This window comes from Drosophila miranda, chromosome 4, assembly GCF_003369915.1.
Source record: "Drosophila miranda strain MSH22 chromosome 4, D.miranda_PacBio2.1, whole genome shotgun sequence".
In the NCBI taxonomy this organism is placed as follows: Eukaryota; Metazoa; Arthropoda; class Insecta; order Diptera; family Drosophilidae; genus Drosophila; species Drosophila miranda.
The window spans coordinates 28,206,342-28,229,938 of NC_046677.1; the positions used below are offsets into that span (position 1 = coordinate 28,206,342).

A 23,597-nucleotide genomic window follows, 5' to 3' on the forward strand; every position below is an offset into this window, starting at 1 on the left:
GCAAAATAAAAATTATATATACATGAAAATACAGAGGATCCGATGGATTTTGATTGACATTATCATTTTTTATTGTTTTATACCTAGATCAAGACTCGAACACAGCATCTCACCGCCTCACTTCACCAGCTTGGCGGCCCGGGCGGCTGCCTCGGCCGCCAGCTTGCGGGCCTCTCGCTTCGCCGCCTTTTTGGCCTCCTTGGTGTCGGCGTCGATGTTCCGGCGCTTCTTGCGCAGCAGCCACTCCTCCTTCTCCTTGGTCTGCTTCTCGCGGATCAGCTTGCGGAAGAGGTTGCGGTGGCGCGGCTTGACCATGCGCGCCTGCAGGCGGTGCTCGTCCACCTCGGCCTTGTGCACCTGCCGCTTGTTCACTTTGTGCACTTTGCCCGACTGCACGGACATCTTTTCCTTCTCCTGCTGCTTGCGCTTGGTCTGCTCATCGACATCCTCCTCATCAACGTCTTCCTCGTCATCGTCTTCTTCATCATCCTCTTCGCTGAGGTCTTCTTCGTCTTCGTTGACACCATCGGGGCCGCCGTACTTCTTGTACTCGGCCGTCTCCTGCTGATAGGCCAGCTGCAGCTGGGCATCGAGCAGTTCCTGGTCAGCCTCCTCCTCCTCTTTCTCGGCTTCGTCCTCTTCGGATTCTTCCTCACTTTGCTCTAAAGAAAGATGTAATTTATAAGACATATTTGAGATCAAAGAGAATCCGGACAACTTACCATGAGTCTCGATTAATGAGGGATCGTGGAGGGCCTTCTCCTCGGGCGGTATGTACGAGTCGCGCTTGGAGTCGACGAATGGCGAGAGATGGGGTGGAAGAGTCTCGCCGAGGAAGTAGTCGTTGGTGGGCAGCAGCTGGCGCTGGTTGACGCAGTCAAAGAGCCACTGGGGCTGAATGTAGTCCCTGGAGATGTACTGTGTGCTCAGGCTGGGTCTGTCCACGATCTGGTGGGTGATGGTCTCGTCGTTCTCGGCGAAGGTGGCACCGGCGAAGACAGACGCGTCCCAGGAGACCTTGCCGCCAAAGGAGCGAATGAGGATGACGAGGGGCTCGCGAGGAACCTCGCGATTGATGAAGAACTTTAGACCCTTGAAGAGGGTGCGCAGGCGGGACACCTCTTGGGCCTCCTGCTTCATTTTGATGATGCGCTTCGAGTCGCCGTCCTGCTCCAGCAGCTCCATGTCAATGTCGGGCTCCTCCTCGTCCTCCTGCACCTTGTCTGTGCGCAGCAGCTCAAAGTTCAGGGCCGCAATGCGGTCCGACACGAAACTGGCTTCGTCCCTGAACGTGTCCTCATTGTCTTGCAGCAGGCTGGAGGGGAACTGAGGTGGATAGGCCAGGTTGAGGCCGTGGAAAAGACGGAAGTTGGTAAAGCCCAGCAGGATTGTGTAGAACTCCACGAAAATGGACATGACCTTAAAGTCAACCTCCTGGCGCGACTGCGGCTTGAAGGGGTAGTAGTGAGGCATGATCCAGGTGACCTTCTGGCCCTTGATCTCGGCCTGAAAGTAGTAGCCCTTGATGGAGATGAATACCTTGCGCAGCGACTTGGAGGCGATCACATAGTGCAGGAACTCGATGGTCAGTCGCCGGCACAGGTTCGATTGCTCGCGAGGAATCAGATGCAGCGAGGGGAACGTGCTGAACAGAAAGAGCAGGGTCAGGCAATCGTCCAGGTCCTTGAGGGCGTCTATGAAGGTCGGATAGCGTTCCTTGACAATGTGATCGAGCTTGATTTCGGGGAACAGGGCCAATCTGCGCTTTAGGTTGCGAAAATCTTTGATGGCGCGGTCGCGGCTGGTTTTCTTGGCAAAGATCTGGAAGAGGGGATCCATTCAAGAGGACGTTACAGACGCCATTCTTCATTCCACTTACCTTGTAATCACGCAGCGTCCACACAATGGACTCGTGCAGCAGGAACCGAATGTCCTTGGTGTGGTACAGGATCTTGATCTCCGAGGAGCCCTTCTGGGCACGACGCCTGTGCTTGGGCTCGCGCGGATAGACACCCTTGAGGATGCACAGACGGCGGAAGTCATTCAGCGACAGCTGGAGCTTCCGAATCGCCGCCCGACGACTGATGTATTGGGTGGCCTCTCCGGCTTCGTACTGCGTAGGACAAGAACGAGTTATTTACATGCTGCATGAAGGTGCTCCAACCACATAACCTCACATCGGTGTCTGAAATGGTGCGATTGATCTTCCACTTACCTTCTTCGGACGTCTCATTGTGGATTGTTGGCAAAAACCCCCTTTTGTCTGGTTAAATCAGTTTTATACAGATCAATTCACACCCACCAAAACACACGTTTTTTGTGTTCTCGGTCGCGTTTAGTTGTTGGTTGAATAGAATCAAAATTAAACCTCTCGGCTTGCTGCTTCACTGAGGCGGAAATATGGCGGCGGAGACAGTAAAAAATAGTAATAGTTAAAAAAACTTTAATAAAAACGCTTGAAAACACGTGCACGTGGTATCGATATCGATAGTACCGATACCTGAAATATACCAAAATATACCGTCTCAGTTTGAAAATATACCGTAAATATACTGACGAATTATCCAAGTTTCATCCATATTCCTCGTTTTTGATATTCCGAGGAATATTACTATCTATATAGAACAATTAGCCATGCCCACATAATTGTATACGATTAGTGAATTAATTTTCTACTTGACTGGCCTATTCTAAATACTTGTTTTTATTGGATTTCTATATACCGTTGAAAATGGCCCTGCATATAATGGCTATATATATTATCGATAATACCGATACCTCAAAAATATACCAAAACATGCCGCTCATTTAAAAAATAACCCGTATATATACTATCCAAGTTTTCTACTTGACTGGCTTATATTAAATACTTGCTTTTATTAGATTTTGTGACAAACATTTTCTCAATTCTATAATTCCGTTTCCCCAGGGTATGCAGAATGTTGCCCATGTTGCGGGACACATGAGTCTGGCCAATACAAATTGAATGCTTCAAATTCGCGTTCACCTACACTTGCACTAAGCTTGTCCGTTTTGCAGCACTCAATGTGGCCCTGTGCTAAAATAAGTTCTTTTTTGGTGTTTTTATTAAATATTCCGCTCCGGTAGTGATGTAAATTTGAATGAAAACATCGATGTCGATGTCCATCGATGTTGTCAAAATCAAACATCGATGTTGGATTGATACATCGGATTTATTCTTCGATGCATCGATGTATGACCGATGTTTCAAAATTTTCCCATTTGATTATAAAACTGAATATTCAACAAAGGAAAAATTAAACTTGAGCTTTCATAGCAGTCTTTTACATATCATAGGACTAAACGAAACAATATTTAACATAAAAGAAATGATTATGCTTTCATAGCAGTCTTTTACATATCACTGTAGATATCATCAGAGATAACTAATATTTCAAATAAGTACTATTTGTCAATGCTTTGCAAAAACCAAAATGCGGCTTAGTCGCACAGGTGAAAGTCTATTACGTTTTCGACTTAATATGTTAGCAGCCGCTGAGTACACCCGTTCAAAATACACCCAGAAGATGCCATTAACGTCAAAAATTGCATTGCAATTTTGTATAAATTAGGATAGGTACTTTTCATACCGTCCCAAAAACACGCAGGATTGCTTTCAAATGAGGCAGGCATTGCTGTGTTTGCTGCTTACAAATTTGAAATTAATTGATCGATGTTTTGCAAAACATCGATACATCACTCAACATCGGTAGCAGCAAAAACATCGGAAAACATCAGTAAACATCGGCAGAAAAACATCGATGCTCGATGCATCGATGTTTTTTTACATCACTACGCTCCGGCGCCAGTTATGCAGCAGGCCAAATGCAAACGCTCCCGTTCGCCCACTGAGGATACTTTGAACAATAATAAAACTCAGAAGGTTCTAGTCACACAGAAAATAAGCGACGCTTCTGATCCGGAAAAATGAAGCAAGTACATGGTAAATAAACTAGAAATTTAACCGGCAAAAGCGTCGCACATAACAAATAATAAACCAAAATGGTTCCCCGCCCCTTTCCACTTGCAGAAAAAACTAAAAAGCTGTTGTTTGCCGGTGCCGTTGCTGCAGCTGCCAACATGGCAGAGTGGAAGAACTCAATAAACTCAGACTACGTCCAAATGAGCGAGAAATTTGTTAGATCTTCATCCGTGGCATCTTCTCTGGCCCAGGATAAGCTAAACGCACTAGGAGCCAAACTCACAGCGTTCCTGATTGATCCAAACAACATCATTAAAGGGGATTCTTTAGCGAATAAGTTTATTAAGGAAATTAGAGAATTTGTCAATGCTTCCAACGCAGAACTAGATAGGCGTCAGATTGCCCAAGGGATGGCAGTTGGTTCTCAAAACATCCAACAATGAAGATTCTTCAGCTAAATATTCAAAGTCTGACACACAACAACAACAAACAGCTCCTCTCAATGTTCCTAGACAAGAACGCAATAGATATTGCCATCCTCTCAGAGATTTGGGTGTTGAACAACGCGGACTGCAGCATTTTAGACTATAACTTTTTCTGCAGGCCCAGAGAGGACGGCTACGGCGGGGTTGGCATCTACGTCAGGAAAAACATTCAATTCAGCATTTTAAAAATAGAGAACGACTTGGAAATTTTAGGAATAAAAACATTAAACCTCAAGAGCAATTTCAATATTTTAAGCATATATGCACCGCCATCAACAACAGTTTCACAGTTTAAATCGGGCACAAAAAAGTTTTTCGAATGCGCGGCTTCGCTTGACATATCCTCAATAGTGGGCGGGGACTTCAACGCTAGGTCTTCTATCTGGGGAAGTCCGATCTGTGATCGCAAGGGTCGCAGCATTGAGAATTCCACCCGGGAGGCCGGATTTATCTGCCTAAACGACGAAATGGAACTATTAACTGGCAAGTCCTCAAAACAAAAATTACGAACAGCAACCACTTCCCAATTGTATTATTAGTGCAAGGCCTAAATGCCCCCCTCCAAGGCAAGAAGATCCTTCACAACAGAATAGCCCGGATTCTGGGTGCAAGTGATTTCTCAAATCTGGAGGAGCTCAATGAAAAAGTGAAATCCCTGACCTTAAAAAACACGGTCACATTCCCAAGCAAGAACAAGTACGTTGCTAAGAAATGGTGGAACGAGGAAACGGAAAAACTTTTTCGCGTGAGAAACGCTTGCAGGCAAAAATTCTACCTCACCAAAAAATTGGCTGATGCCAGAGCAACCTTAGAAGCTGACAAAAATCTACAAAATCACGTAAAAAATCTTAGAAAGCGCAACTTTTCCAAGTTTATAGAAGAGGTCTCCTCATCGCCCTCTATGTGGAGCAGGGTGAAGAACATCAAAAAATACGGTCAAATCAAAAATGTAGGGAACAAATGGACGAACGAAGATGACAAAAACTTTCTCAATATGGTTAAAGTAACCCCATCCACGTCAAACAGTAGGCCCCCTAAGAAAATTCCTGCCCCTTTGTTAGGACCAGACGACCCGGAACCCCTGGAACTGGAAGAATTCCTGGCCTTCCTAAAAACCAGGAACCCCAATTCGGCTAGAGGCCCTGATGGCATCTCGTTCAGGATGCTTCAAAAGCTACCAAGTGGGAAAAAACAAGACATTTTTGAAATTATAAATAAAGTATGGCTGAGTGGCGTCATCCCTGAAGTCTGGCGCAGGATAAAAGTTGTACCCATCCCCAAGAAGAATGCAGACCCTACTTCCTTCCAAAACCATAGGCCGATTTGTTTGATTAACACGCTGTTTAAATCCATAGAGGGGTTGATAAAGTTGAAGTTGGACGAGCACATAGCAAACTGTGACCTGCTGCCGGTCAGGTCCTATGCCTTCAGGAGAAACAGGTCCACGGCTCTTTGCATCAACGACCTTATCAACAAAGTTCTGGCGCTGAAGGCGAGGGGTTGTCAGGCTGTCGCAGCTTGCCTAGATTTACAAAGAGCGTTCGACTGCGTAAGAGTGGACACACTCGAGCACAGGATGAGGGATATGCGGATCAATACAAGCCTCACGGCTTGGATCTCCAGCTTCCTTAACAGACGAATTCTCATAAAGGGCAAAAGCGAGGTAGAGGTGAACAGAGGTGTTAGCCAGGGTAGCTGTCTCAGCCCAACCCCTTTTAACCTTTACACAGCCGAACTACTGTTTCAGTATGCTGATGACTTTTTCATAGTTTGTTTTCATAAAGACGTATTGCGAAAGGTGTGCTGGAAGACAGTATAGATAAGATCGAAGAAAAATGCAATAGGCTAAACCTGTCATTCAATCCGGTGAAGTCTAAAGTGATTTACTTCAACAATCGTAGAGCTGCGCTAAATATCTCGCATCAAGGAGTTGAGATCAGACAAGTAGAGCAGATCAAATACCTAGGCAGGACTATCTCAGCAAACAACTTAGCCTCTGGTCACATTGATCTGGCCATCTCGGAATCGAACAGAAACTGTGCGTTTCTCAGATTACTCAGTGGGTGTCACTATGGTATCAGCCCCAAAAGAGGGCTTATATTTTACAAGGCATTTGTCAGAAGTAGGCTAGAGTACGCGTGCTCATCATTCTGCAACCTGTCCAAATCTGCCTTGGCCAAAATCAAATCCCACTGCAACCATCACCTCAGAAAGTCGCTGGGTCTGATAATCTGCACTCCCGTTCCTATCATATATCACATGGCAGGAGAACTTCCCCCGGACTACAGGATGAGATTCCTGGCGGCGAAAGAGTTGGTTAAGGTGTTTGCATTTAATCTCCCAGCAAGTGAAACAGTGTCAGCAAATAGGGATTTAAACACGGGCTACGCTAAGGCATATCGGGAGTTTGGCAGCATAATAGATAGAGTTGAGGTTTTCGAGAACACAGCTTCATTTTGCACTAAAATTAGCTCCGACTTAGAATTTTTCAAGGGTTCTGCACCCAACAAGCACGCTATAGACCAGGCAGGTATCATGCTGCTCCACGGGGAAAAGAAGGATCAGCTGACAAAGGGTGGTTTTGAAATCTATTACACGGATGGGTCAGTCGCAGATGGACATTCCAGCGCCGCTTTCCTGCACGATAGGACAGGTTTTTTTGATAGCTATTACACGCACAAAACCCTTTCCTCGTTGTCCGCCGAGCTCCTTGCTATCGAGAAGGCATTAGACCATGCTATTTTGTACAATTTTCCTCGTATCGCGCTCCTGACAGACAGCAGAAACGGGGCCCTCATTCTGGCGAAGAACATTCAGGATAACTCTATCGCCTACAAAATCAGAGAAAAGATCCAACAAAATCCACATCTAAGAACTGTAGAGGTTCACTACATTCCCGGACACGCTAACATCCCTCAGAACACTTCAGTTGACGCAGCAGCCAAAGAAGCCCACAGACGAGGAAAATACACAGTGGTTAAATGGAACCTTAAAGACGCTATGTGCGAAATACACAGAATCTTAAAAGCAGAATGGGAGAGAGAATACGCCGAGCTTGCTAGTATCAAGCACCGAGGTTACTGCTCGCTTTTCCCCTCAACATCATCCAAACCGTGGTTCCTAAATAAAACTAAGCTTAAAGCCATTGACGCTAAAAGAATCAACAGACTGCTTAGTGGTAACGCATTCGATAGGCACACTATCGCCAAAATGCATGTAGTTCCTAGTAACATATGTGATACATGCGATAGTATCGATAACGCCTCGCATTTTATTTTCAATTGTACAAAGTACAACACAACAAGGCAAAACTTCCCATCTCTAAGAAAATATAATGATATTTACAAATTCTTTGAAAAAGAAAACATCAGCGCGTACCAAACACTAATTGACTTCATCGACGAAATTGAAGTAAAGCTATAAACAGTACTCCAACATCTTCTATTCTTTGACTTGGCAATTTCCACCTTCAAAAGGCGGGCGGCCAAATAATCCCACGCTACTCACGGGTAGCTTGGTAACTTAAATCCTAAAAAAAAAAAAAAAAAAAAAAAAAAAAAAATTTAATTCCGCCTCAGTGAAGCAGCAAGCCGAGAGGTTTAATTTTGATTCTATTCAACCAACAACTAAACGCGACCGAGAACACAAAAAACGTGTGTTTTGGTGGGTGTGAATTGTTCTGTATAAAACAGATTTAACCAGACAAAAGGGGGTTTTTGCCAACAATCCACAATGAGACGTCCGAAGAAGGTAAGTGGAAGATCAATCGCACCATTTCAGACACCGCTGTGAGGTTATGTGGTTGGAGCACCTTCATGCAGCATGTAAATAACTCGTTCTTGTCCTACGCAGTACGAAGCCGGAGAGGCCACCCAATACATCAGTCGTCGGGCGGCGATTCGGAAGCTCCAGCTGTCGCTGAATGACTTCCGCCGTCTGTGCATCCTCAAGGGTGTCTATCCGCGCGAGCCCAAGCACAGGCGTCGTGCCCAGAAGGGCTCCTCGGAGATCAAGATCCTGTACCACACCAAGGACATTCGGTTCCTGCTGCACGAGTCCATTGTGTGGACGCTGCGTGATTACAAGGTAAGTGGAATGAAGAATGGCGTCTGTAACGTCCTCTTGAATGGATCCCCTCTTCCAGATCTTTGCCAAGAAAACCAGCCGCGACCGCGCCATCAAAGATTTTCGCAACCTGAAGCGCAGATTGGCCCTGTTCCCTGAAATCAAGCTCGATCACATTGTCAAGGAACGCTATCCGACCTTAATAGACGCCCTCAAGGACCTGGACGATTGCCTGACGATCGCTTATCTCTACATTAGCACGTGAATATAAATTAATAGAGAAAAACCAATAATCAGACATAGACAAAGCTGGCATCTATCCCTAATTCCTGCTCAGGATTAGGATTCTGCCTAAGTGCATAGCGAAGGTGCAAATGCACTTGTTGTTCATTGCCAATGCAAGAAAAGGTCTCCCAATAAGAAGATACAAAAATATATTAAAATATCTACGAGTCGATTTATGTACATATGTATGTACGCTTGATATGCATTTCGTTGTAACGCAATCAAAGCAATGCCACGGAGCAAGCGCAAACGTTCCATGGACTCCATTTTGCTACCATCGTCAGCCACGTGTCCTTTTCGCCATTTAATCATCATTTTTAGTTAACCTACATTTTTCAAACATTTTGCGTGCGGAAATATTATACAGCAGGGACTCCATTTTCTCAGCCTGCTTGTGCAAGCACACAAGCAAAAACACACGCATGTGTACGCATGTACTCACAATACAGTAACGCATGCGCGGCAAATGAACTTGGAACACTCGCGGCAGGAGTAGCCGCACTCCTCGCACAAGTAATTAGTTGCAGTTGCCACAACGGTCGTGTATTAGGGTCTGACGCTGGCAGCAGCGTGAGCGCTTGCTCGCCATGTTTCGAATTGAAATGCTGCCGTTGCCTGTGAGTCCATATAGCATATGTTGCCCCGTCGATGGAGCGTTTGTACCGTTTCCAGCATTGGTGGTGGCACCGTTAGCCGGAGTGCCGTCAGAGCTCGGAGATGCTGCAGCTGCAGCAACGGCACCGGCAAACAACAGCTTTTTAGTTTTTTCTGCAAGTGGAAAGGGGCGGGGAACCATTTTGGTTTATTATTTGTTATGTGCGACGCTTTTGCCGGTTAAATTTCTAGTTTATTTACCATGTACTTGCTTCATTTTTCCGGATCAGAAGCGTCGCTTATTTTCTGTGTGACTAGAACCTTCTGAGTTTTATTATTGTTCAAAGTATCCTCAGTGGGCGAACGGGAGCGTTTGCATTTGGCCTGCTGCATAACTGGCGCCGGATGCATCGAGCATCGATGTTTTTCTGCCGATGTTTACTGATGTTTTCCGATGGTTTTGCTGCTACCGATGTTGAGTGATGTATCGATGTTTTGCATAACATCGATCAATTAATTTCAAATTTGTAAGCAGCAAACACAGCAATGCCTGCCTCATTTGAAAGCAATCCTGCGTGTTTTTGGGACGGTATGAAAAGTACCTATCCTAATTTATACAAAATTGCAATGCAATTTTTGACGTTAATGGCATCTTCTGGGTGTATTTTGAACGGGTGTACTCAGCGGCTGCTAACATATTAAGTCGAAAACGTAATAGACTTTCACCTGTGCGACTAAGCCGCATTTTGGTTTTTGCAAAGCATTGACAAATAGTACTTATTTGAAATATTAGTTAGCTCGATGCATCGATGTTTTTTTACATCACTACGCTCCGGCGCCAGTTATGCAGCAGGCCAAATGCAAACGCTCCCGTTCGCCCACTGAGGATACTTTGAACAATAATAAAACTCAGAAGGTTCTAGTCACACAGAAAATAAGCGACGCTTCTGATCCGGAAAAATGAAGCAAGTACATGGTAAATAAACTAGAAATTTAACCGGCAAAAGCGTCGCACATAACAAATAATAAACCAAAATGGTTCCCCGCCCCTTTCCACTTGCAGAAAAAACTAAAAAGCTGTTGTTTGCCGGTGCCGTTGCTGCAGCTGCAGCATCTCCGAGCTCTGACGGCACTCCGGCTAACGGTGCCACCACCAATGCTGGAAACGGTACAAACGCTCCATCGACGGGGCAACATATGCTATATGGACTCACAGGCAACGGCAGCATTTCAATTCGAAACATGGCGAGCAAGCGCTCACGCTGCTGCCAGCGTCAGACCCTAATACACGACCGTTGTGGCAACTGCACTAATTACTTGTGCGAGGAGTGCGGCTACTCCTGCCGCGAGTGTTCCAAGTTCATTTGCCGCGCATGCGTTACTGTATTGTGAGTACATGCGTACACATGCGTGTGTTTTTGCTTGTGTGCTTGCACTATACAAGTATGCCAATCGTTTTCTCTGTATTTTCTTTTGCCCATGCAGTGGTAATCATTTTGATGAGGCCGATGATCCGTTGTGCGAGCGATGCCAAATGTATTATGCTTAGGCAATACGTAAATCGGGCTGGTGCCTTCTCCGCCACATACAACACACTACACAACACATACACTGATTCTGGTTTAAGCTCCGGGGGAAATTTGCAGAGCAACAAGTTGGAAACAAATAAATACATACATATAATCAAAACCTGGTCATTGAATCCCCCGCAAAGCCACTGGACACTTACAAAGAACGCTAAAACATTTCCAAAGAATAAGTGGCACTTTCTCAAGATCCTTGACCAGGCTTTTTTTTAAAATTTTCTAAGACACGTGGTTCCGTTTTTTTTTTGTTGGCTTCCAATATGGCGGTACTCGGTACAACATGTAAGCAACACGTAGCTGCGTCTTAACCTCAAAGTTTACAGAAATTTTAATGGAAGCCATTTGCAGGCTGAGAAAATGGAGTCCCTGCTGTATAATATTTCCGCACGCAAAATGTTTGAAAAATTGAGGTTAACTAAAAATGATGATTAAATGGCGAAAAGGCCACGTGGCTGACGATGGTAGCAAAATGGAGTCCATGGAACGTTTGCGCTTGCTCCGTGGCATTGCTTTGATTGCGTTACAACGAAATGCATATCAAGCGTACATACATATGTACATAAATCGACTCGTAGATATTTTAATATAGTTTTGTATCTTCTTATTGGGAGACCTTTTCTTGCATTGGCAATGAACAACAAGTGCATTTGCACCTTCGCTATGCACTTAGGCAGAATCCTAATCCTGAGCAGGAATTAGGGATAGATGCCAGCTTTGTTTATGTCTGATTATTGGTTTATTATCTATTAATTTATATTCATAAATGTATTTTGTGGAACAACAACAGTGTTCGGGCCAGCCGCTGAAGAATAACCGTAACTTTAACATTATTATTGTATGAGCAGAGAGAGCCGCCTATGTTGTAAAACGTTGACGTTCTGCAGAGCTGCTGCGCTCTCCCGCTAAAGGGGCTCTCTGCCGCCGCCGCTTCGGCAACTACTTTGATCTAACGCCGTCGTCTATAGTTTAGTTCTATGCTAACCCCTCTGCGCATTGGTTGCATATCGATCTCGCATAAGGTTTATCTGGCAATAGCAAGCAATCGGCTTCCGCTAAGCCACCAAGATTAAATACGAATTATAAAGTTTAACCCGAAATCTCTTTTCATTTTTGAAACACATAGGTGCCAAAAAAGCTTGGCATCTCAAACATTGGTGACCCCGACGTGATATAAAACCATTGCTTAATCGCGTTCCGTTAAAACACTTATTATTTATACAATATTTTGTTGTTGGGTAGTTTAACTACCAACAAATACATTTGTGTGCACGTTGAAAAACAGTTTAAAGTGCAAATTCAGTGAGAGTGCGGCTGGAATATTTATAGACAAATTCCGGTACTTTAAGCGTCGAATCTCTCATTCTCTGCGCAGCTGCAGCCGCGGTTCTTGACTTTTCGTGTCTTGCATTCTCGCTCTCGCGTCTATACATCGTCGCTTAAGCGGTATTTCATTTTCCGTTGTTGTGTCGAATTGCACAACGGTTAACATGGACAACGATCCGAATACAGGCGCGGGCGGAAATATTGTGGTGGCTGATTCCAGACTGAGTCTGTATAAGCGTAAAAGTCAGTCATTATATGATCGATTGCACAGGCTTGGCGAATCCTTCGCGGGGAATAAAATCGATAAGCTGACCGCCGCGGAAGTCGAGGTGCGCCTTGATACGTTGGCAGAAATTCGAGAGGAATTTAATAAGGCCCATAATGAGTTGGAGGCTCTCGATCAAAACGAGATTGGGAGTGAGCTGCGCGAAATCTTCGATACTCTTTTCATATCGTTGAAAGCTGAGTTGCTGGCTGCTGTTGAAGAAAATTGGCCCCCTAAGAAAATTCCTGCCCCTTTGTTAGGACCAGACGACCCGGAACCCCTGGAACTGGAAGAATTCCTGGCCTTCCTAAAAACCAGGAACCCCAATTCGGCTAGAGGCCCTGATGGCATCTCGTTCAGGATGCTTCAAAAGCTACCAAGTGGGAAAAAACAAGACATTTTTGAAATTATAAATAAAGTATGGCTGAGTGGCGTCATCCCTGAAGTCTGGCGCAGGATAAAAGTGGTACCCATCCCCAAGAAGAATGCAGACCCTACTTCCTTCCAAAACCATAGGCCGATTTGTTTGATTAACACGCTGTTTAAATCCATAGAGGGGTTGATAAAGTTGAAGTTGGACGAGCACATAGCAAACTGTGACCTGCTGCCGGTCAGGTCCTATGCCTTCAGGAGAAACAGGTCCACGGCTCTTTGCATCAACGACCTTATCAACAAAGTTCTGGCGCTGAAGGCGAGGGGTTGTCAGGCTGTCGCAGCTTGCCTAGATTTACAAAGAGCGTTCGACTGCGTAAGAGTGGACACACTCGAGCACAGGATGAGGGATATGCGGTTCAATACAAGCCTCACGGCTTGGATCTCCAGCTTCCTTAACAGACGAATTCTCATAAAGGGCAAAAGCGAGGTAGAGGTGAACAGAGGTGTTAGCCAGGGTAGCTGTCTCAGCCCAACCCTTTTTAACCTTTACACAGCCGAACTACATGATATTAACAGTCATAACTGCTTACTGTTTCAGTATGCTGATGACTTTTTCATAGTTTGTTTTCATAAAGACGTATCCATTGCGAAAGGTGTGCTGGAAGACAGTATAGATAAGATCGAAGAAAAATTCAATAGGCTAAACCTGTCATTCAATCCGGTGAAGTCTAAAGTGATTTACTTCAACAATCGTAGAGCTGCGCTAAATATCTCGCATCAAGGAGTTGAGATCAGACAAGTAGAGCAGATCAAATACCTAGGCAGGACTATCTCAGCAAACAACTTAGCCTCTGGTCACATTGATCTGGCCATCTCGGAATCGAACAGAAACTGTGCGTTTCTCAGATTACTCAGTGGGTGTCACTATGGTATCAGCCCCAAAAGAGGGCTTATATTTTACAAGGCATTTGTCAGAAGTAGGCTAGAGTACGCGTGCTCATCATTCTGCAACCTGTCCAAATCTGCCTTGGCCAAAATCAAATCCCACTGCAAACATCACCTCAGAAAGTCGCTGGGTCTAATAATGTGCACTCCCGTTCCTATCATATATCACATGGCAGGAGAACTTCCCCCGGACTACAGGATGAGATTCCTGGCGGCGAAAGAGTTGGTTAAGGTGTTTGCATTTAATCTCCCAGCAAGTGAAACAGTGTCAGCAAATAGGGATTTAAACACGGGCTACGCTAAGGCATATCGGGAGTTTGGCAGCATAATAGATAGAGTTGAGGTTTTCGAGAACACAACTTCATTTTGCACTAAAATTAGCTCCGACTTAGAATTTTTCAAGGGTTCTGCACCCAACAAGCACGCTATAGACCAGGCAGGTATCATGCTGCTCCACGGGGAAAAGAAGGATCAGCTGACAAAGGGTGGTTTTGAAATCTATTACACGGATGGGTCAGTCGCAGATGGGCATTCCAGCACCGCTTTCCTGCACGATATGACAGGTTTTTTAGATAGCTATTACACGCACAAAACCCTTTCCTCGTTGTCCGCCGAGCTCCTTGCTATCGAGAAGGCATTAGACCATGCTATTTTGTACAATTTTCCTCGTATCGCGCTCCTGACAGACAGCAGAAACGGGGCCCTCATTCTGGCGAAGAACATTCAGGATAACTCTATCGCCTACAAAATCAGAGAAAAGATCCAACAAAATCCACATCTAAGAACTGTAGAGGTTCACTACATTCCCGGACACGCTAACATCCTTCAGAGCTTGCTAGTATCAAGCACCGAGGTTACTGCTCGCTTTTCCCCTCAACATCATCCAAACCGTGGTTCCTAAATAAAACTAAGCTTAAAGCCATTGACGCTAAAAGAATCAACAGACTGCTTAGTGGTAACGCATTCGATAGGCACACTATCGCCAAAATGCATGTAGTTCCTAGTAACATATGTGATACATGCGATAGTATCGATAACGCCTCGCATTTTATTTTCAATTGTACAAAGTACAACACAACAAGGCAAAACTTCCCATCTCTAAGAAAATATAATGATATTTACAAATTCTTTGAAAAAGAAAACATCAGCGCGTACCAAACACTAATTGACTTCATCGACGAAATTGAAGTAAAGCTATAAACAGTACTCCAACATCTTCTATTCTTTGACTTGGCAATTTCCACCTTCAAAAGGCGGGCGGCCAAATAATCCCACGCTACTCACGGGTAGCTTGGTAACTTAAATCCTAAAAAAAAAAAAAAAAAAAAATTAAGTTTTTTTAACTATTACTATTTTTACTGTCATATTTCCGCCTCAGTGAAGCAGCAAGCCGAGAGGTTTAATTTTGATTCTATTCAACCAACAACTAAACGCGACCGAGAACACAAAAAACGTGTGTTTTGGTGGGTGCGAATTGATCTGTATAAAACAGATTTAACCAGACAAAAGGGGGTTTTTGCCAACAATCCACAATGAGACGTCCGAAGAAGGTAAGTGGAAGATCAATCGCACCATTTCAGACACCGCTGTGAGGTTATGTGGTTGGAGCACCTTCATGCAGCATGTAAATAACTCGTTCTTGTCCTACGCAGTACGAAGCCGGAGAGGCCACCCAATACATCAGTGGTCGGGCGGCGATTCGGAAGCTCCAGCTGTCGCTGAATGACTTCCGCCGTCTGTGCATCCTCAAGGGTGTCTATCCGCGCGAGCCCAAGCACAGGCGTCGTGCCCAGAAGGGCTCCTCGGAGATCAAGATCCTGTACCACACCAAGGACATTCGGTTCCTGCTGCACGAGTCCATTGTGTGGACGCTGCGTGATTACAAGGTAAGTGGAATGAAGAATGGCGTCTGTAACGTCCTCTTGAATGGATCCCCTCTTCCAGATCTTTGCCAAGAAAACCAGCCGCGACCGCGCCATCAAAGATTTTCGCAACCTGAAGCGCAGATTGGCCCTGTTCCCCGAAATCAAGCTCGATCACATTGTCAAGGAACGCTATCCGACCTTCATAGACGCCCTCAAGGACCTGGACGATTGCCTGACGATCGCTTATCTCTACATTAGCACGTGAATATAAATTAATACAGAAAAACCAATAATCAAACATAGACAAAGCTGGCATCTATCCCTAATTCCTGCTCAGGATTAGGATTCTGCCTAAGTGCATAGCGAAGGTGCAAATGCACTTGTTGTTCATTGCCAATGCAAGAAAAGGTCTCCCAATAAGAAGATACAAAAATATATTAAAATATCTACGAGTCGATTTATGTACATATGTATGTACGCTTGATATGCATTTCGTTGTAACGCAATCAAAGCAATGCCACGGAGCAAGCGCAAACGTTCCATGGACTCCATTTTGCTACCATCGTCAGCCACGTGTCCTTTTCGCCATTTAATCATCATTTTTAGTTAACCTACATTTTTCAAACATTTTGCGTGCGGAAATATTATACAGCAGGGACTCCATTTTCTCAGCCTGCTTGTGCAAGCACACAAGCAAAAACACACGCATGTGTACGCATGTACTCACAATACAGTAACGCATGCGCGGCAAATGAACTTGGAACACTCGCGGCAGGAGTAACCGCACTCCTCGCACAAGTAATTAGTTGCAGTTGCCACAACGGTCGTGTATTAGGGTCTGACGCTGGCAGCAGCGTGAGCGCTTGCTCGCCATGTTTCGAATTGAAATGCTGCCGTTGCCTGTGAGTCCATATAGCATATGTTGCCCCGTCGATGGAGCGTTTGTACCGTTTCCAGCATTGGTGGTGGCACCGTTAGCCGGAGTGCCGTCAGAGCTCAGAGATGCTGCAGCTGCAGCAACGGCACCGGCAAACAACAGCTTTTTAGTTTTTTCTGCAAGTGGAAAGGGGCGGGGAACCATTTTGGTTTATTATTTGTTATGTGCGACGCTTTTGCCGGTTAAATTTCTAGTTTATTTACCATGTACTTGCTTCATTTTTCCGGATCAGAAGCGTCGCTTATTTTCTGTGTGACTAGAACCTTCTGAGTTTTATTATTGTTCAAAGTATCCTCAGTGGGCGAACGGGAGCGTTTGCATTTGGCCTGCTGCATAACTGGCGCCGGAGCGTAGTGATGTAAAAAAACATCGATGCATCGAGCTAACTAATATTTCAAATAAGTACTATTTGTCAATGCTTTGCAAAAACCAAAATGCGGCTTAGTCGCACAGGTGAAAGTCTATTACGTTTTCGACTTAATATGTTAGCAGCCGCTGAGTACACCCGTTCAAAATACACCCAGAAGATGCCATTAACGTCAAAAATTGCATTGCAATTTTGTATAAATTAGGATAGGTACTTTTCATACCGTCCCAAAAACACGCAGGATTGCTTTCAAATGAGGCAGGCATTGCTGTGTTTGCTGCTTACAAATTTGAAATTAATTGATCGATGTTTTGCAAAACATCGATACATCACTCAACATCGGTAGCAGCAAAAACATCGGAAAACATCAGTAAACATCGGCAGAAAAACATCGATGCTCGATGCATCCGGCGCCAGTTATGCAGCAGGCCAAATGCAAACGCTCCCGTTCGCCCACTGAGGATACTTTGAACAATAATAAAACTCAGAAGGTTCTAGTCACACAGAAAATAAGCGACGCTTCTGATCCGGAAAAATGAAGCAAGTACATGGTAAATAAACTAGAAATTTAACCGGCAAAAGCGTCGCACATAACAAATAATAAACCAAAATGGTTCCCCGCCCCTTTCCACTTGCAGAAAAAACTAAAAAGCTGTTGTTTGCCGGTGCCGTTGCTGCAGCTGCAGCATCTCCGAGCTCTGACGGCACTCCGGCTAACGGTGCCACCACCAATGCTGGAAACGGTACAAACGCTCCATCGACGGGGCAACATATGCTATATGGACTCACAGGCAACGGCAGCATTTCAATTCGAAACATGGCGAGCAAGCGCTCACGCTGCTGCCAGCGTCAGACCCTAATACACGACCGTTGTGGCAACTGCACTAATTACTTGTGCGAGGAGTGCGGCTACTCCTGCCGCGAGTGTTCCAAGTTCATTTGCCGCGCATGCGTTACTGTATTGTGAGTACATGCGTACACATGCGTGTGTTTTTGCTTGTGTGCTTGCACTATACAAGTATGCCAATCGTTTTCTCTGTATTTTCTTTTGCCCATGCAGTGGTAATCATTTTGATGAGGCCGATGATCCGTTGTGCGAGCGATGCCAAATGTATTATGCTTAGGCAATACGTAAATCGGGCTGGTGCCTTCTCCGCCACATACAACACACTACACAACACATACACTGATTCTGGTTTAAGCTCCGGGGGAAATTTGCAGAGCAACAAGTTGGAAACAAATAAATACATACATATAATCAAAACCTGGTCATTGAATCCCCCGCAAAGCCACTGGACACTTACAAAGAACGCTAAAACATTTCCAAAGAATAAGTGGCACTTTCTCAAGATCCTTGACCAGGCTTTTTTTTAAAATTTTCTAAGACACGTGGTTCCGTTTTTTTTTTGTTGGCTTCCAATATGGCGGTACTCGGTACAACATGTAAGCAACACGTAGCTGCGTCTTAACCTCAAAGTTTACAGAAATTTTAATGGAAGCCATTTGCAGGCTGAGAAAATGGAGTCCCTGCTGTATAATATTTCCGCACGCAAAATGTTTGAAAAATTGAGGTTAACTAAAAATTATGATTAAATGGCGAAAAGGCCACGTGGCTGACGATGGTAGCAAAATGGAGTCCATGGAACGTTTGCGCTTGCTCCGTGGCATTGCTTTGATTGCGTTACAACGAAATGCATATCAAGCGTACATACATATGTACATAAATCGACTCGTAGATATTTTAATATATTTTTGTATCTTCTTATTGGGAGACCTTTTCTTGCATTGGCAATGAACAACAAGTGCATTTGCACCTTCGCTATGCACTTAGGCAGAATCCTAATCCTGAGCAGGAATTAGGGATAGATGCCAGCTTTGTCTATGTCTGATTATTGGTTTATTCTCTATCAATTTATATTCATAAATGTATTTTGTGGAACAACAACAGAAAAGAAATGAAGATTTCCTTCCTTACTTTACACCTTGCCCCTGAACTTGTGATACTTGTCGTGGTCCTCGAGCAGTCTGGTGTACATGTTCGTCCCCGCTGTGGTGTTGTGCCGCAGGATAAACTGACCCGACCGGTGGTCGCTTATGCCAATCAACGCGTGGCACACGCGCTCCATGTTCACTTTGACCTGCAACACAAAAAGGACATGCCAATTATGAACAATATCTCTCTCTCTCTCTCTCAACATCAATTTGCGATACGAACCTTCTCAAAGATGGTGGTTGGGCGCTCCGTTTCCACCATCTGATTGATGGTGAATGTCAGAAGAAACGGAGCGACTCGCTTCAAGGGAAGCGAATGTGTGGCCCCAATGCTGGCCATCACCGTGGCTAGCTTGAGGCCGAGCTCGGCAAGTCCGTCTAGCTCCAACTCGGTGAGGTCCTGGGCCCTCTGTCGACCGGGCCGATAGCCGACAATGGCCTTTATCAGAGTCTCACAGACGGCGGACAGCTGGCCAGCCCGATCGAACCTAGTGTCGAATGCTGACGCAGCAGCACCACACAGTTGTCGGTGAGCGCTGCATAGAGCTGGTTAAAGTCGGTCCAGTTGCCGCCGCGCTCGATGAATTGATCGATGGCCACCACACTCATGGTGCCAAACAGGTATTCCAGGGACTCGTTTGTCAGCGGCACTGTCCGATTGTTGGCCAAGTTGCGCTGAGCCTCCAGCAGGATGAGGGCGAAGCTCTTGCTGTTGTGGGTATTGTCCTTCAGGCGGCCGGCCACGTTGGTGCTGACAATCTAAAAATGTTTGTTGATCATCTGCCGGGGGCACAAAAGAAAGGCTGGTTATCAAGGAATGAGAGATCCCCAGCCCAGTGCTGGACCTACCGCTCCCTTGATGGTGCTCACAGAGCATTTGGCGATAAAGGATAGTATGGTTAGGACATTCTGCAGTTCGGTCCGGTGGCTCGGGCTCAGGGGCGTGGGTAAACCCTGCACCTCCGAGGTGAGCAAGCGCAGCAGGACCAACAGATCCTCTTTGGTCTTGTAGCCAATGATCAGCGGGAAGGCCAGCTCCAGGCAGTTGACATCCAGGGCCGCAATATCGCCGGCAGCTATATCTGAGTAGAGCTGCTTCCAATAGCTACTCAGCACGAATTCGACTTCGTCTGGATCAAAATGCAGCTTCTGGCGATGGGAGATGGCCACATTAAGCAGCCTCAGGGCATGTGGATTCTTGTAGTTTAGCTGCAGGGAACAGGGAGCAAAGGGTACAATCAGTTAATAGAGGAGCTTTGATCTCCCTTTGAAGCGACTATCACCGAGTGTCCAATGTAGATCTTGCAGATGCGTCGAAAGTCCTCATCTATGGGTTGCACGTCCTGCGCCGCCTCAACCGTCGTCGCTGTCTGGGCGTCCTCTGTGGCGACCGCCTTCTTCTGCTTGTCTGCCCGATTGATGCAACTGCTGACATAGGTGCCATAGCTTTTGATTGTTTCATCCACAAACGATTTGTAGTCGGACGTTTCCTTCTTCTTTGTTGGCCGGAACTTGTGCGCCACAATCTGGCCAAAGATCTCCAGCAGCGGCTGCACCTGTCGCTGCATATGCTTGGCATGGGGTCCTGTGGCGGCTGCTGTCGTTTCAATGGCCAGCAGCAGGAAACGTAACCCCTCCGCGGGCAGCTTCATGGTGACGCCCAGCGCTTCCTTGATGTACTGCGAACAGCTGGCGAGGAAGGCCTCGCTGCCAGCCGCGTGAAGGTGGATGCAGCGAGAAAAGAGCGTCTCGTAGAACTTCCAGCCAGTCGCTGAGGTGGTGGGCACCAACGAGAGCAGCTCCCGCAGCTGTGGAAAGTGACTGCAGATGGGCAACGGCTGACCAAAGTGCATCAGATCTGTTGAATGCAGAGAGTTGCAGATGCCGATGAAATGAAAATGGAAATGGGGATCATCATTCCCATTACTTACCTATCAGTTGCTCCAGCACATCTATGGCCTGCTGCTGCTGGTCGCTGCGACTCAAATCATGATAGAGGGCGAGCAGCGTCAGCCAGAGACGGAACTTAATCTTACTGGGCAGCTCGTTGTGATGCTGCACTTGCAGAAACTCTATCAACTGCTGCGAGGGGGGCAATTTCAACTCCTTGCCGGGCGCTGCCTTTTTGTGAATGGTGGCCGCTAAGGGGGCCTCCTCTGGCAGCTCTTCCAGCTTCAGTTTGGCCAGCAGCGACCCCTTGACATTGGCTGTCCGTAGGGCCGAAGCATAATCGATCAGTTGCTGTAGACAGAGCAGCTCTACGCACTCAGCATCCTCTATGACGGTGTCCCGATCCAGGTCGTTCAGCCTCTGTTGGAGGCGCAGCTGCTTTTGTTGCCGCGAGAGCGTGTGCAGCTGCTGGTTGCTGACCAGATCGGCCAAGGCTTCCTCCGCCAGCCAGCCGCTTTCGACCAGCTGCAGCTCGAGACGCTGCAGGCGCTGGCCACAGGCGGTCGTGCCGAAGTTGAAGACCCGCTGCTGGATGAGCCGCCACTGGTCGGGTGGCAGGAAGCTGCGACGCCGCTGGGTGCGAGTCTTGGGCTTGGCATCCGTTCAGTGGTGGAACAGGAGCACCTCGTAGCTCCTGGCCCACTTCAGGCACTCGAGAAAGGCGTCCATGGAGCGACGGTTATGCTCCTGGCTAAGCAGCAGTCGGCCGAACCGCTCTAGCAATTCGGCCGTGCGGTTCATCTGTTCGTCCACCTCCTCCAGATAAAGATGCAGATGCTCGGTGAGGCGGGTGCCCTGCAGATACTGACAGAGCAGGGCGACGATCAGCTCTCGGGCGAACTCCTGGTTCGCGGGCAGAATCTCTGTGGGTGGAGTGTCCTGCAGGAGCTCCATCAAGGCGTGCAGCAGGGTCTTCCAAATTACCATCGATGGCTTAGCCTTGAGCAGCCCCACCAGAGCTGAGAAGGCGGCACCGGCCGAGTGGCTGGGCCAGAAATGCGCCAAATGTTTGAATTCATCGTTCACTGAGGGCTCTGACGAGCCTGTCGCTGGCACGCATTCTGCAAAGATCAGGCTGATGAAACGCTTCTCTTCGGGGTCAAGGTCGTCGCCTTCCTCCGGCTCCTGCTCGCGCTTCCTCTTGCCGGGCACCCATGTCGATGGCAGCTGGTATTTGGCCAGCCAATCCTTGAGCGACTTGAGCAGGTTCATAATGAAGCGCTCGGACCGACTCAGACGCCGGAACATGTCCAGCAACAGTACAAGGTACGCGGAATACAAATGCTCCTCCTCGGCGCTCCTCTTAGGGGCTGTCATCATCCAGATGGTGATCTGATAGCTGCTGGACTCCAGCAACAGCGGATTCAGTCGCAGTGCCGCAGTGCAGATGATGCTGTTTGTGCTTCTTGACCAGCTGCAGCAGTTGCTCCGATACATACACAAAGGCACTAGTTTGTTTGCCATTTTTCTCTGTCTCCATCTCCGACTCTTTCTTCGCTTTCGCTTTCGCCTTTGTCTTCGTCTTTAAGACAACCGTTGGAACATTCTCGCCATCGGAGGTGGACGCCTCCGGATTGGGATTTGTGTCTTGTGGCTGTTCCTTGGCCATGGGAAATTGCAGGGATACGTCGTATTTGCGCAGTGTCTCCAGCATGTAGGCAACCAGTGTCAGGCTGTGCTGTGGCCCGTCGACAGCTCTCTCTTCGAGTACCATTGTAAGGAGTTGGGATAGAAAGTCGGTATCGTAGCGGCTATTCAGGACGCTGCACTCGAGGAGCAGCAGCACCACGTGCAGGGGCTGGTTGGAGATGAGCGATAGGATGAACTGGCCCTGCATCTGCTTCTCCAGGCCAGCCACCTCCTCGATGCAGGACGACTTCAGGTTGAGCATCAGCTCCACCAAAGGACGCACTGTCAGCTCATCGTAGCAGACTCGGAGCTTGCGTACCTTTTGGGAACGGCGGGCCATCTCGGCCAGCTGCTTGATCATGGCTACAACGATTTCTGCGTCCGTTTGCAGCTCCTCCTGCGCAGCCTGTCCTTCAGTTCTCAGCTTGAGGCACCTTTGCTGGCAGTCAAAGAGTGTGCCATAGCAGCGGCAGATGAGTGTGTAGTCGGCTCGCAATACATCCTGGAGCAGATCGAAATTGAACATGCTTTGCAGCAGATTGAGGGCTGTATTGTCCTGACATTTCGCGGGAACAATGGTGTTCAACAGAGCTGGACCAATGAGGCTTTGCACTCCTGGCTGACCATGCCCGGCTGCGCACGCAGCTGGAACAGTCGCATCAGTTGTGCCACCGGCAGCTCGTTGCCGCGCAGGGATGTGGCCAGCCATTCTATGAACACTTCGTACTTGTTGGAGTACGTATAATCTACAGATTGCCACACATTCCGCAAACGAGGTTGCCTCGTCTGACAGCCAGGCTATGCATTCTGCGCAAAAATATGGACCATTATGTCTAAAATCCCGTAATTATCGACTAAAACTTACCTTTGCCTGAGCTCATGTTGTATTTTGTTTACTAACCAAAAGGCGCACGTGTTGCCGCCCAACTAGTGTTGGGAAGCTCTTCCTGTAATGGACATTTTACAGCACCCAACTTGTACAACGCTGCCA

At 46.7% G+C, this 23,597-nt stretch overlaps 8 protein-coding genes and 1 pseudogene across 8 annotated transcripts; 5 read left to right on the plus strand and 4 right to left on the minus strand.

The window, feature by feature from the left end:
* Positions 1–38: 38 nt before the first annotated feature.
* Positions 39–2,495, minus strand: LOC108163002 (pescadillo homolog). Its single transcript, XM_033393933.1, has 4 exons — positions 2,216–2,495; positions 1,880–2,113; positions 723–1,821; positions 39–662 (listed from the first exon to the last, which is right to left on the minus strand). The coding sequence occupies exons 1-4, from the start codon at positions 2,231–2,233 to the stop codon at positions 118–120; spliced, it is 1,896 nt and encodes a 631-aa protein (XP_033249824.1). The 5' UTR covers positions 2,234–2,495; the 3' UTR covers positions 39–117.
* A 749-nt stretch (positions 2,496–3,244) lies between these two features.
* On the plus strand, positions 3,245–5,242 carry LOC117188832. Its single transcript, XM_033393287.1, has 2 exons — positions 3,245–3,964; positions 4,052–5,242. Exons 1-2 carry the CDS (start codon positions 3,949–3,951, stop codon positions 4,384–4,386), a joined length of 351 nt encoding a protein of 116 aa, XP_033249178.1. The 5' UTR covers positions 3,245–3,948; the 3' UTR covers positions 4,387–5,242.
* Positions 5,243–7,827: 2,585 nt separating this feature from the next.
* LOC117188831 (pescadillo homolog) lies at positions 7,828–8,781 on the plus strand. The gene is made up of 3 exons (XM_033393285.1): positions 7,828–8,178; positions 8,281–8,514; positions 8,573–8,781. Exons 1-3 carry the CDS (start codon positions 8,161–8,163, stop codon positions 8,756–8,758), a joined length of 438 nt encoding a protein of 145 aa, XP_033249176.1. The 5' UTR covers positions 7,828–8,160; the 3' UTR covers positions 8,759–8,781.
* A 1,445-nt stretch (positions 8,782–10,226) lies between these two features.
* Positions 10,227–11,241, plus strand: LOC108164080 (apoptosis regulatory protein Siva-like). Its single transcript, XM_033393286.1, has 3 exons — positions 10,227–10,348; positions 10,436–10,760; positions 10,858–11,241. Exons 1-3 carry the CDS (start codon positions 10,333–10,335, stop codon positions 10,919–10,921), a joined length of 405 nt encoding a protein of 134 aa, XP_033249177.1. The 5' UTR covers positions 10,227–10,332; the 3' UTR covers positions 10,922–11,241.
* A 3,983-nt stretch (positions 11,242–15,224) lies between these two features.
* LOC117188816 (pescadillo homolog) lies at positions 15,225–16,019 on the plus strand. Its single transcript, XM_033393242.1, has 3 exons — positions 15,225–15,416; positions 15,519–15,752; positions 15,811–16,019. The coding sequence occupies exons 1-3, from the start codon at positions 15,399–15,401 to the stop codon at positions 15,994–15,996; spliced, it is 438 nt and encodes a 145-aa protein (XP_033249133.1). The 5' UTR covers positions 15,225–15,398; the 3' UTR covers positions 15,997–16,019.
* A 20-nt stretch (positions 16,020–16,039) lies between these two features.
* Positions 16,040–17,465, minus strand: LOC117188818 (annotated as a pseudogene).
* Positions 17,466–17,555: 90 nt separating this feature from the next.
* LOC117188817 (apoptosis regulatory protein Siva-like) lies at positions 17,556–19,009 on the plus strand. The gene is made up of 3 exons (XM_033393243.1): positions 17,556–17,586; positions 17,674–17,998; positions 18,096–19,009. The coding sequence occupies exons 1-3, from the start codon at positions 17,571–17,573 to the stop codon at positions 18,157–18,159; spliced, it is 405 nt and encodes a 134-aa protein (XP_033249134.1). The 5' UTR covers positions 17,556–17,570; the 3' UTR covers positions 18,160–19,009.
* A 712-nt stretch (positions 19,010–19,721) lies between these two features.
* Positions 19,722–21,579, minus strand: LOC117188815. The gene is made up of 4 exons (XM_033393241.1): positions 20,959–21,579; positions 20,311–20,885; positions 19,877–20,236; positions 19,722–19,807 (listed from the first exon to the last, which is right to left on the minus strand). The coding sequence occupies exons 2-4, from the start codon at positions 20,878–20,880 to the stop codon at positions 19,787–19,789; spliced, it is 951 nt and encodes a 316-aa protein (XP_033249132.1). The 5' UTR covers positions 20,881–20,885; positions 20,959–21,579; the 3' UTR covers positions 19,722–19,786.
* Positions 21,580–22,204: 625 nt separating this feature from the next.
* LOC117188814 lies at positions 22,205–23,534 on the minus strand. Its single transcript, XM_033393240.1, has 2 exons — positions 23,472–23,534; positions 22,205–23,413 (listed from the first exon to the last, which is right to left on the minus strand). Exons 1-2 carry the CDS (start codon positions 23,485–23,487, stop codon positions 22,281–22,283), a joined length of 1,149 nt encoding a protein of 382 aa, XP_033249131.1. The 5' UTR covers positions 23,488–23,534; the 3' UTR covers positions 22,205–22,280.
* Positions 23,535–23,597: the final 63 nt, after the last annotated feature.